At 33.9% G+C, this 12,499-nt stretch overlaps 1 protein-coding gene across 1 annotated transcript in view; it reads right to left on the bottom strand.

The window, feature by feature from the left end:
• Positions 1-2,507: 2,507 nt before the first annotated feature.
• The window catches only part of KLHL1 (kelch like family member 1), a 273,341-nt gene continuing 263,349 nt past the window's right edge, over positions 2,508-12,499 (bottom strand). Inside the window, exons 8-9 of the mRNA XM_044926884.2 lie at positions 9,715-9,886; positions 2,508-3,827 (exon numbers count right to left, since the gene is read on the bottom strand). Coding sequence (XP_044782819.1) covers positions 3,768-3,827; positions 9,715-9,886 — 232 coding nt within the window. The 3' untranslated portion in view covers positions 2,508-3,767. The remainder of the gene's footprint in view (positions 3,828-9,714; positions 9,887-12,499) is intronic.

Here is a 12,499-nt window from a genome sequence, read left to right as displayed (position 1 = left end):
TTTTGGGGATAGCGAATTGTTTCCCTTCTTGCCAAAAAGATTAACTTTGATTTTTATTTCCCTTATTACTTCTACTGCTACTTTCACGTCTTTTAAAATACTAAAACCACAATGCATAGTTTTTAAGAGTGACATGGATATGTTTAAAAGTTCCCAAAAGCCTCAAAATCTTAAAAAATTTATAGTAACATTTCAATCTAAAAATATGACTAGATATTTCAGCATTATGTTTTAGCCTATATTTAAATATTAATTTTCAAAGTTATTGTTTTATCATAGATTTTAGCAGATTACTTAAATATTTTACTTTCTAAATAGTTTTGTTTTGTTTTGTTTTCTTCAAGCTATGCAAAAAATAATTAACAATTTAATCTCCTTAGACATTCTCAGCTGATTTCACTAATGCTTCTAGTCTTATTTGGTCTTTGTTGCAATATCTACCCAGGGGAAACTTACAAATATTATTTTTTATTACATTCAAACTGTAAATTTGTGTTATGTTGGGTTTTAATGTGTGACATTAAAAATTCCAGTACTACCATGTATGGACACTTGGATGTGATTACATATTTTATAAATAATTTTGAACTATAGCTAACCCTTGAACAACATGAATTCTAACTGCATGGGTTAACTTACATATGGATATTTTTTCAATAAATACAGTACTACATGGTCTGAGGTTGGTGGGACCCATGAATGCGAATCATGACTATGGGTCTTGAGCATCTACAAACTATGACACCCAGGGCAGGTCCTTGTCTTTGGCGGGCATTGGCAGGCCAATGCTGCATGGATATGGTGGGACAGTTGTATATTATATATTCCTTGTATCAATAATAGTAATCATTAACATTGAAAATATTTGCAGATTACACAGAGACTTCCCTGGTGGTCCAGTGGTTAAGACTCTGCACTTCCACTGCAGGGGTTGCAGTTTTGATCCCTCATCTGCAGAAATAAGATCTCACATGATATGTGGTGGGACCAGGAAAATTAAAAACAAACAAACAAAAAAACTACTGTATTTGAAGATTAAATAGAGCTACTTATAAAAATAAGTTATGCTTCAGAGACATCAATGTTACAAAAAACATGAACAGTATATTAGAAAAACTAGCAACATTGATAGTATATTCTATTAATATGCTTCTTTTCTTTAGATATACCTTATTAATTAAACAGCCAAATAGTGAATCCTATCTTTAGCAGAAATTTCACCCCAAAGTGGCGTCCTTAGCATAGCTGAATTACCAGTTGACAAAGTTAAATTTCAAGAATCCTGGATTGGAGTCATAGCAGGGTAGATGGTACATCCTGAAACTCATTTAGCATGTAACCTTGGAAGACAATATATTTTTTAGTAAATGACAAAATAATATCCATTCTTCTTATCTCATATAAGCTTTGAGTTTATTCCCCAAACTGCTCTTCAATGTCCTTGACTGGTAAACTGGGTGTGTACACTCATAGTATGAAATGCAAGCAGCAGCAAGCTAATATGTTTCACATATTGAAAATATTTGGTTGGATACAGCAAAGTTGTTTGGTGGAATATTCCTCTTAGGGAAAAAATTATTTGTAAAAACGTTGATAAATGTATTAACCAAGTTTTAAATATGACTGCCACAAACTTTTAATGGTTGAAAAATAGATATATATCGTTTTACTTTCCCCTCTATTCGTTAACATTTCAAGTATAAGTTGTCCACTCCAGTTAGCTGATATTATCCACATGTTCTATGTGTTGAAGAGAACACATAGGCAAAAAAAATTGAATTGTAAACTGCACAATTTGAAATGGCTAAAATATGCATTTCAAGCTATATATCTTTTAACTACAATTAAAAATCACTGATACTTCCTTAACATCTTGTATTTATAATTATGTTATTTTCTGAAATGTGACTGATAACATTTTATCACATATACACATTGGAAAAACACTGGATTTCCTAATATTTCCTTTACACAAATTATCAATATTTTCTTGGTTTCTAGGTTTCTGGTATTTTTCCACTACCCAACAATAAAACTCAATTACATGTTTTACACTGACTCAAAATGAGGGACTTTCTTTCTATTGATAGTTCCTGCATGATTATCTGGAGAAGGCAATGGCACCCCACTCCAGTACTCTTGCCTGGAAAATCCCATGGATGGAGGAGCCTGGTAGGCTGCAGTCCATGGGGTCGTTAAGAGTCGGACACGACTTAGCGACTTCACTTTCGCTTTTCACTTTCACGCATTGGAGAAGGAAATGGCAACCCACTCCAGTGTTCTTACCTGGAGAATCCCAGGGACGGGGGAGCCTGGTGGGCTGCTGTCTACGGGGTCGCACAGAGTCGGACACGAATGAAGTGACTTAGCAGCAGCAGCAGCAGCAGCATGATTATCAGCACTCTCATTATGGGATATTAATTTTCTAAGCATAATTGCTGTCTCAAGTGAGTGATCATAAAAAAAATCAGTAGAGATTGCACTTTGTGACAGCATAGTATTTAGCAAGAAATAAGCTTATTTTGATGAAAATATATGCTCCTTGATTTATGAAAGTTTAAGCAACAAAACGTGCCTATTTTTGCAGAATAACTTGTGAATTTTTTACTCTGTTCTGAATTAAAATTTATTGAAAAAAGGTACACTGATAAAAGCAAATTTTCTATTATTTATTAATTATATTTAACATTTACCTGGATCTATTGAAGACATTGTATAACATTTCCACTATATGCTTTAAACAATTACAAACATTTGGCATAAAATAATGTGCTTATCAATGTAGCCAGTTTGAAAAGTAGGGAATGAGGGTCTGAAGTCTGCCCTCCTTCTGACAATGGCCATTAACACTGCAAATGAATGTATCATAGATTTCTCCCTCAAAATTCTAAGATGTTTTATGAACAAAATTCTAAAGGATTTCAGCATGCAATGGATATATATATATATATATATACACACACACATATACATATATATATATATATTAAACATTCAGAATAACTAGTTTCCATGCTTACACTCAACTCATCATAAGGCAAAAGCCTTTAATTGTACTGATTCTCAGTGTGATCAAAAAGCAAAGCAATATGGTAAGCTTAATGAAAACAATCCTTTGTGTTTGCCAACTTCAAATTGCTAATACAGTTTCAGTAAAATTCAACCATCCTCATGGATGACATATGCAGCTTTGATTTGTTTTCTGAGTGCAAGAGGCAAGCATGAATCTGTTTCTCAAATTGTCCTCATAGTTTAGGAAAATCAGGAAAAAGCATGTTTGTTTAATAAAGCATCATTCCACCTCCTAGTATGACCACATCTGATTAGGAAATTAAGGCAGAATCAATCAGATTCTGTCAGATGAAATATCACGTCTTCTACTCTTGGCAACCTCTGGAATATCATCACAGATTATAAAACATTATAATGTTTAGTCATGAAATTATCCATGTCACAAATCTTTATCTCTCCTTTTAACTGCCCAAGAAATACGAGCCTTGGTAACTCTAGTTATTGTATGCTACAATACAAAACAAATTACCAATAACCATTCCTGAACTAACATATGACCAGATCGTGTTCCCACAGCAGTTTGATGTTCTCTTGTTTCCCATAACTCTGTTTCATCTTCTACCTTTTTTGATCTCAGTAGGTAAATCTACCAAAATCCTTTTTCTTGAAGAATTTTCATCTCCAGAAGTTCTCATTCCTGCCCTCTGATATAAAAATAACCACTCCAGCAAATAAAACCTCTCCAAAAATATAAGTCAAGGTTGCTTGATGACTACTACACAGGCACCAGCTCTCCCAATATTCAAGGAAGCCATCTGTTGGAAAAAGAGAAATATGATTTAAGACACATTTTATTGTTATGGAAAACTATACAGATTATAACATATTTAAATCATCCATTCATATCCATGAAAATCATTAATAAATATGATTATCATTTCCCAATATATCTGCAAGTAATACAATAAACATGGAAACAATAAAAATGGCATTTATATAAAATAATATGAATATTGAAGTATTTAAAACCTACAATTATTTGTGGAATTTTTGATAAAAGTAATAAATTCTTTAATGATATTTAATGAAATGAAGCTTCTATAGGAAAGTTTTCAGCAAAGATTTTTTCTGAAGCTTGCCTGGACACATTTTTGATGAAATTTCAAATTGATAGCTTGGAGTATATTTTAGATGAAATAGTTGCTTCACTATTGAAGTCACTGGAAAGTCATTTCCAAAGATATTATACTGAATAAAATGTGTTATTAATTCATTCTAAACAGAGACATTTAATGATGTCATTTCAATATGCTGTCATCAATAGAACATAATTACAATTGCTACAGGGCCTATTTTAAAATCCATATTATGAGTGTTATTGATGAGAACTGAGATTTTTAAAAAATAATCCTGAATATGAAATTGGCTAGAAATATATTGAAAGCAACAATTTTAAAGAATTTGTAATAAAAATTCATTCCATGGAGGTAAGCTAAGAATTTAATAATTTGAACTTTTGAGATCAATGATTTTTAGATACAGTTTTCTAAGAATAATTCATTTACATAAAAATATCAGGTAGATTAGAAATTACAGGATATTATTTCAAACCGAAGATAAAATTAATCAAGTGTAGCAAATGAAGTAGCTGAGAGCAAAATAACTTCAGATCATATACACTATCTTATTGATTGAGAAAGGACACTATCCCACCCTCTACATATGAAAATTACCACCATTATCTAATTATACATTAGTTCTTTTAATTGTGCTTATTGTCACCTGCTATCTTTCTATAGGTTAAAACAAATAGAAAATCTTCTCATATCACTTTTTATACCTTTCATTTAATACAGTATCTTTTTTAAAAAGGTCAATGTTATGTCTCCTTTTTCACAGATATTTGCTCAAAGTGAAAGGCAAAAAGGAGCATGTGATATATTGATAGCATATTGTGTATTAAGAATAATTTTTGTTGATCACCATAGTCAGTTTTATAATCCCAACATATGTTGTCATCTCTATATTACAGTGAATGGAGTATGAAGAGATATAAATCTGGTAACATTTAGGTCTACAATTTGCAATATTTCTGACTCCAAATTGCACACAGTTTCCATTGTCTCTCTTTTAGTTTCCAATGATTTTCAAGTGTTGTTTCATGTCACAGCCATCTAAGGAGCTTTTACAAAATATAACTACTCAAGGCCCACCATTCAATAGGAATGATATGAGTTCTGAGTAGTATTTTTGAAGAGTTCCCCAGATGCTCTCTATGTGCATTCAGCACTGAAAAGTACTATGCATAGTTCCAGATGAAGTATACCTCTATCTACATTTGCATCTATGTCTCTATACATGATTATATTTGCATGTAAAAATGAATCACTGCTCCCTCCCCTCCCCCACTGCCCCAAGTTTACTCTTCTTTCTGTTATTTCTTTTATCCTTTTACTCAGTTGCTCAAGACAGGAACCTAGAACATATCTACAGCCCTTAGTTTCATTTCCCTCAACCTTACGGCTGAATAACATCAAGTCTTATAATTATCTCTCCTACCAACTGAATTACACCATTCCTACTATCTTCAACTAGTTCAGGTTACAATTTCACCTTGAGTGTGAAAGGAGAATAGAATAACCCACTGCAGGATATACCACTGTGGCACGTTGATTATTTTGAATTAAAGACACTTGAGTGATACTTCATGCAGAAGGGGCACTGTGACCCTCCTTTGACCCCTTAAAGCAGGAGATAAATGTTTCATGTGACATGGTACCCTCTCTCTACTAGGAGTGTAAAAAGCATCCTTATCACCAGATATAAGGAGTTTAGGGCCAAGAAGGCCATGTCAGAAAACCTTGTAACTTCTTCACTAATTTACTACCTAATCCCAAACAACTTTGTCTTCTAAATTCTGTCTAAAATAGTATAAGAGCTTCTTGCTTTTGGCCACTTCTTTGAGTCCATACGGGGTTTCCATATGCACAAAATTAAATTTGTTTTTTTTCTGTTAATTTGTCTTATGTCAATTTGTTAGATTAGCCAAAAACAAACAAACAAAAAAAAAAAACTAGAAGGAAAGAAGGAAAAAATTCCCACCCATACAGTGAATTAGTGAAGTATATCCTAATAAATTTCTGATCTTTCCCTAATCATATTTCCCATCCTATCAAGTGCAGTCATTTTAAAACACAATTCTGATTATTTACTTTCCCTGCCTAAAATCCTTCATTAACTATCCTTTCGGTTCATGGTAAATTCAAGATTCTATAACATGGTTTCTTGCCTTATATCTTAAAGACCCATTTTATCTCTCCAAACTTATTCCTCACCACTTTATTTCTTGCTCAATGAAACATGCCATGTGTTCTCCTTCCCATGACTCTTTAAAAATTCTGTTTTTTAAACCAAACCATTCCCCATATTTTTATCTGTTTAACTATTATTTATTTGCCATGCCACAGTCTATTTATATAATTTCCCGAAAGATTTCTCTACCTAATACACTTAAGTTCTAGCATAGTGTAAAGTATTTCTCTTACCTCAGCATTTATCATTCTATTTTAAGCATTTGATATATTGTATTGTATTTAAGTACTTTTTAAATATTTGAGAGTTTTCCCTTTCTTCCCCTTGGTTCAGTTTTATCTTAATACATATTCGACAATCTGCCCTTTTCTCTTTCCAGCATTATACCTTTCAGTAAACTGCTGCCGCTGCTGCTGCTAAGTCACTTCAGTCGTGTCCGACTCGGTGCGACCCCATAGACGGAAGACCACCAGGCTCCGCCGTACCTAGGGTTCTCCAGGCAAGAACACTGGAGTGGGTTGCCATTTCCTTCTCCAATGCATGAAAGTAAAAAGTGAAAGTGAAGTCGCTCAGTCCTGTCCGACTCTTCACGACCCCATGGACTGCAGCCTACCAGGCTCCTCCGTCCATGGGATTTTTAATCTAAAATGGTTGGCATGATACCAGTTATTAAACAGCAATTCAAGATGCAAATATCTTACCAGCCTTCCCTGAAACTAATTCTGAATATCTTATAGATTGATTGTATGCAAATGAACTAAACCCATGTACAATAGAGTAAACTGAGCTGCAAAAATAATTCACAATTTATTCACTTAAGAAAGTCTCACACATCTCTTACCCATGCTAGCAACTATGCCAGTCTTTCGATATATGACTGTAAATGACATATTGTATTTGGTTTTTATAGCTGCAGATAGATGCAGCATGACAGCACTATGACCATGTACCAAAGAAACACATGAAAGGATGATTTTACTCAAGCTAGAGGAAACAAAATTAAAAATTTCTTTCTATGCTTTAAAGCACACATATTTTGTTCCAGATCATATGCAAAAAAAAAAAAATTAAGTGGAAAAATCAAGTTTATTTAAAACACAAATACACACACTCATGCAAGCATGTATGTGTGTGTTCTGTATGTACCCATGCAAGACATGTATCTGCAAATGTCCCCTCATCTATTTTCATTATTTCCAATTCTAGCTAGCTTGGGAAGTTTTTCAAATATACATTATTATATATTTCAATATAATTTTCTTATTTATTCTAATGCTTGCACCAATTGATTTTGTCCATCTGTGGAGTAAGTGAAGGGAAAGTGACAGGCAATATACAGCAAATATGAGAGCTTTCTCTAGTATTCTGGAATCCTGAAAATTTTCCAAAGTGATTTTGTGTAGGTTTCCTGATGACCCCTTGAAAGTCTTAAAAATATAAAGAATGAAAAGATATGGATGTAAAATCTTAATTTAGAAATTTTAAAATTAATGTCTATTATATTAAAATAAATTTGTTCTAAAATATTTTAAATACCACCTTGCTATTTGTAAAATACTATATATCCAAAAGAGTATAATAAAACATAGATGAGGGAAAATGGCTGTTGGAAGTTTCTACCCATTAGTACTATATGCATTATTCTGACTTCAATTTTAGAGCAATGATAAGCATAATGGCTCATTACTATAAATATATATATATATATATAATGAAAATATTATATTAAATCATTTATATTCCCATAGGCCTCTTTATTTAATATTCATTTGTAAAAGTGGTTCATTTAAGATCTGTAACATTGAATTTGTACTTCCTTAGCAAATCAAAAATAATTCATGCATTGCTCCCTTTGTAAAACTAGGAACTTGGGAATGTAAGGAGTTAAAATATATCTTCTAAACTCTCAGTGCAAAAATTATACCTTATTATATGTTTTCTTCTCCTTGGATAAGGAACACTACTTTTTCACAATTAAAGTTAAACACAGAAAATCACAGAACCTAGTTCTCCAAATTTACACTGATCTTTCCTCCATTCTACCTGTTTTCATCCTCCTTTGTCAAATGCATCTATCTTCATTGAAATAAAAGAATTTCCCCTTAAGGAAGAGTAATAGTCATAAGGCAGATACTTTAGCTTGACCATGATGAGTTTGATTTTGTACTTCCAACTCAGTCTATTTAATATTGTAGTTGAACACATATCATCAAAGGAAGTTATGTATCTTTAAAAGTAAGCATTTCTTTTAAAAATTTACTTCAATCAGTGTTCAAGTTCTTCATATAAATTTTAGTCCATCTCTGTGATCAAAAATAAAGCCCTCTATACATTAAGGAATACAAGGAGACAGATTATTATTCTGCTTCAACTAAGTAAGACTTTGGAATTTAAATGTACCCACTGGTGGAAAAATGGTTTGTTTGTTTGAAATATTTCTTGATTTTAAGTTTCTGATAAAGCAGAGAAATAATAAGCATTGAGAGATTTGGAAAGAAAAAAAAGTTGAGAGAAATTGAGTATTAAAGAAAAAGTCTGAGAATATACCCATTCCCTTCATTACAAGCAAGTCTATAGTAACTGTAAGCATAAGGTATTTTCCACCTTAATTAAGGTGTCCTACCCTTATGTTTCCCCACCCCAACACACATTCTCCAGATATTTGACTGGTTTTGAAGTTTCTCTGAACATGATCCTGAATCTCTAATTGCTGTGTATAGTTGAAGGTTAATCTAAGATAAGCCAATTATTTTTCTCCATCTTGTTGAACAAAGTGTTCAGCCAGGAATGAATGCATTATGCAACAGACTATTCAGGCCTCTTTGCTATTTTTCTGGGGGCCTTTTTGAAAAAAGTTCTTTTGTTTTATGATTATGGCTGTGAAGAGTTTTTCATTTGGAGTTTCCAGCAGCAATATCCCATGGAATATTCTTTCTGCCATAGGTAGCAAGGAACATAACAAAGATAGCCCAGCAAAAAATGGGAAGCAGAAAGCTAATTTCTATAAGCTTCTATCCACTTGATTTTGTTATCTCTAAAACCAAGCAAAGTTAAATTTTTGTGAACAAATATATTTCACTTTTATTTTTTGTTTCAGTTGATTAAAATTCAGTCCCCGTCCCTTGGTATGACTTAAAATGGAAGTCCCACTGAAGCATAAATTCCACTTTGTAATATAAATTTTATTAAAGTATAGAATACACAATAGAAAAGTACACAAAAGTATATGATTTAATAAACTTTTAATAAAATGAACATGAACAAAAATCAGTCACTTTGAGTTCAGAGTAATTCAACTAAGTACACTGTTGTATGTACACGTCTTCTCCACAGGAAGTAAATGAAAAAAATTCTTATATGTGAAGCAACTTATGCTGGCAACAGTTTTACCTGGGTCCATTCATTAGTTTGTGGATCGTAGGATTCCATAGTGTTGAGGTATGTCTGGCCATCATAGCCACCAACAGCGTATAATCTGTCACCAAGGAGACAGACTCCAACAGCATCTCTGGGCATACTCAAAGGAGCCACCATAGTCCATGTGTCTGTTTTGGGATCATATCTAAAATAAAAGGATGATAGAATATAACATAATTTAATCACATTCAACTTTACTATTAGATATTAATGATGCTGTTTCAAAACAAGCCATGGAAAAGAAAACTTGGCATTTTTCCTAAAAGCTCAATTATTTGAATACATGTTCAAGAGCCAATATTAACAAAGTCGGGCTTTCTATTGTTTAAAGTATTTTAAAAATATGGCTAGACTCTTAACTAGATGGATGCAGAGTCATTTCACAAAAGTGAATATCATAATTTTTCCTAAGAAATACAGATATGAAAATAAATATTTTCTACAGTGGAATGAGGTTCTTTCAAGAGAGTACAAATAAAGTGCTATGATCATGAAACAGAAGTAATGGTTAAAAATCTGGGGGAATTATAAAATAATTCACTTTTGAAATCTTCTTTAAACAAGGTCTGAAAGTCTATCCTAAATTTGCTAGAAAAAAAAAGAGGATATTTCCACAAAAGAACAAAAGTGCTAAAAAAAAAAAAAAAGTGCATGGGCAGCTTTGAGAAAAATAGGTGTGCAGTGTGTTTAGGATCAAAGGTATAAGAAGAACCATTGCTTAAAAGGTGATATTTGATCAGCTAATAGATTACTTAAGAAAGGCAATGCCAAAGAGTGCTCAAACTACCACACAATCCCACTCATCTCACATGCTAGTAAACTAATGCTCAAAATTCTCCAAGCCAGGCTTCAGCAATATGTGAACCATGAACTTCCTGATGTTCAAGCTGGTTTTAGAAAAGGCAGAGGAACCAGAGGTCAAATTGCCAACATCCGCTGGATCATCGAAAAAGCAAGAGAGTTCCAGAAAAACATCTATTTCTGCTTTATTGACTATGCCAAAGCCTTTGAGTGTGTGGATCACAATAAACTGGAAAATTCTGAAAGAGATGGGAATACCAGACCACCTGACCTGCCTCTTGAGAAATCTGTATGCAGGTCAGGAAGCAACAGTTAGAACTGGACATGGAACAACAGACTGGTTCCAATAGGAAAAGCAGTACGTTAAGGCTGTATACTGTCTCCCTGCTTATTTAACTTATATGCAGAGTACATCATGAGAAACGCTGGGCTGGAAGAAGCACAAGCTGGAATCAAGATTGCCGGGAGAAATATCAATAACCTCAGGTATGCAGATGACACCACCCTTATGGCAGAAAGTGAAGAGCAACTAAAAAGCCTCTTGATGAAAATGAAGGTGGAGAGTGCAAAAGTTGGCTTAAAGCTCAACATTCAGAAAACGAAGATCATGGCATCCGGTCCCATCACTTCATGGGAAATAGATGGGGAAACAGTGCCAGACTTTATTTTTTTGGAGGGGGGGGGCTCCAAAATCACTGCAGATAGTGACTGCAGCCATGAAATTAAAAGACGCTTACTCCTTAGAAGAAAAGTTATGACCAACCTAGATAGTATATTGAAAAGCAGAGACATTACTTTGCCAACAAAGGTCCGTCTAGTTAAGGCTATGGATTTTCCAGTGGTCATGTATGGATGTGAGAGTTGGACTGTGAAGAAGGCTGAGCGCTGAAGAAGTGATGCTTTTGAACTGTGGTGTTGGAGAAGACTCTTGAGAGTGCCTTGGACTACAAGGAGATCCAACCAGTCCATTCTGAAGGAGATCAGCCCTGGGATTCCTTTGGAAGGAATGATGCTAAAGCTGAAACTCCAGTACTTCAGTCACCTCACGGGAAGAGTTGACTCATTGGAAAAGACTCTGATGCTGGGAGGGATTGGTGGCAGGAGGAGAAGGGGACGACAGAGGATGAGATGGCTGGATGGTATCACTGACTCCATGGACGTGAGTCTGAGTGAACTCCAGGAGTTGGTGATGGACAGGGAGGCCTAGTGTGCTGCGATTCATGGAGTCTCAAGTAGTCCGATATGACTGAGCGACTGAACTGAACTGAACTGAATTGAATAGATTACTTGATTCCCAGAGTATGAAAGTATTTCATGTTTATTCAATAGAAAAATAAGAAAACTTGACATTTGAGGAAACACAACATGAACAGAACTATGTTTCAGTGACAGTTACTTGGGATTCACTTGAGTAGAGAAATTGGTAAATCAAGAGATTGAAGCAGAGGGTCCAAGTTATTATTATTTTTTAAATTTTAACCAAATATTAAATTTGTTTCAAATGTTTCACTTAAATAGCTTCTCTGAAGTCCTATTTCGGTCCCCATATGATTCTTATTCAGCTCTATAGGATTTTTTTTTTCAACTACTATCTACCAACAGACTTTGTTGCTCACTTTGCAGAAAGAGAGAAAAACAGACAAAATCTAATGCTAATTGCAGTAAAGAATAATAAATGCATTTCTGAAGGCTTCTGAAATTTTAAGTAAAGCTCAAATAATGAAGACATTCTCATACACGAATACCACAGGAAAATTAAGAAAACACAAGTACATCTTACAAGCCTTCCCTTGTGGCTCAGCTGGTAAAGAATTCACCTGCAATGCGGGAGACTTGGATTCAGTCCCTGTGTTGGGAAGATTCAGGGATCTGGAAGAGAAGGGAAAGGCTACCAACTCCAGTATTCTGGCCTAGAGATTTCCATGGCCTATACAGAGGGCTCAGACATACTTTGTGT

The sequence above is a fragment of the Bubalus bubalis genome, chromosome 13, assembly GCF_019923935.1.
Source record: "Bubalus bubalis isolate 160015118507 breed Murrah chromosome 13, NDDB_SH_1, whole genome shotgun sequence".
Classification (NCBI taxonomy): Eukaryota; Metazoa; Chordata; class Mammalia; order Artiodactyla; family Bovidae; genus Bubalus; species Bubalus bubalis.
The sequence above is the reverse complement of the archived record's forward strand: the minus strand, read 5'-3'. Positions and strand labels throughout refer to the sequence as shown.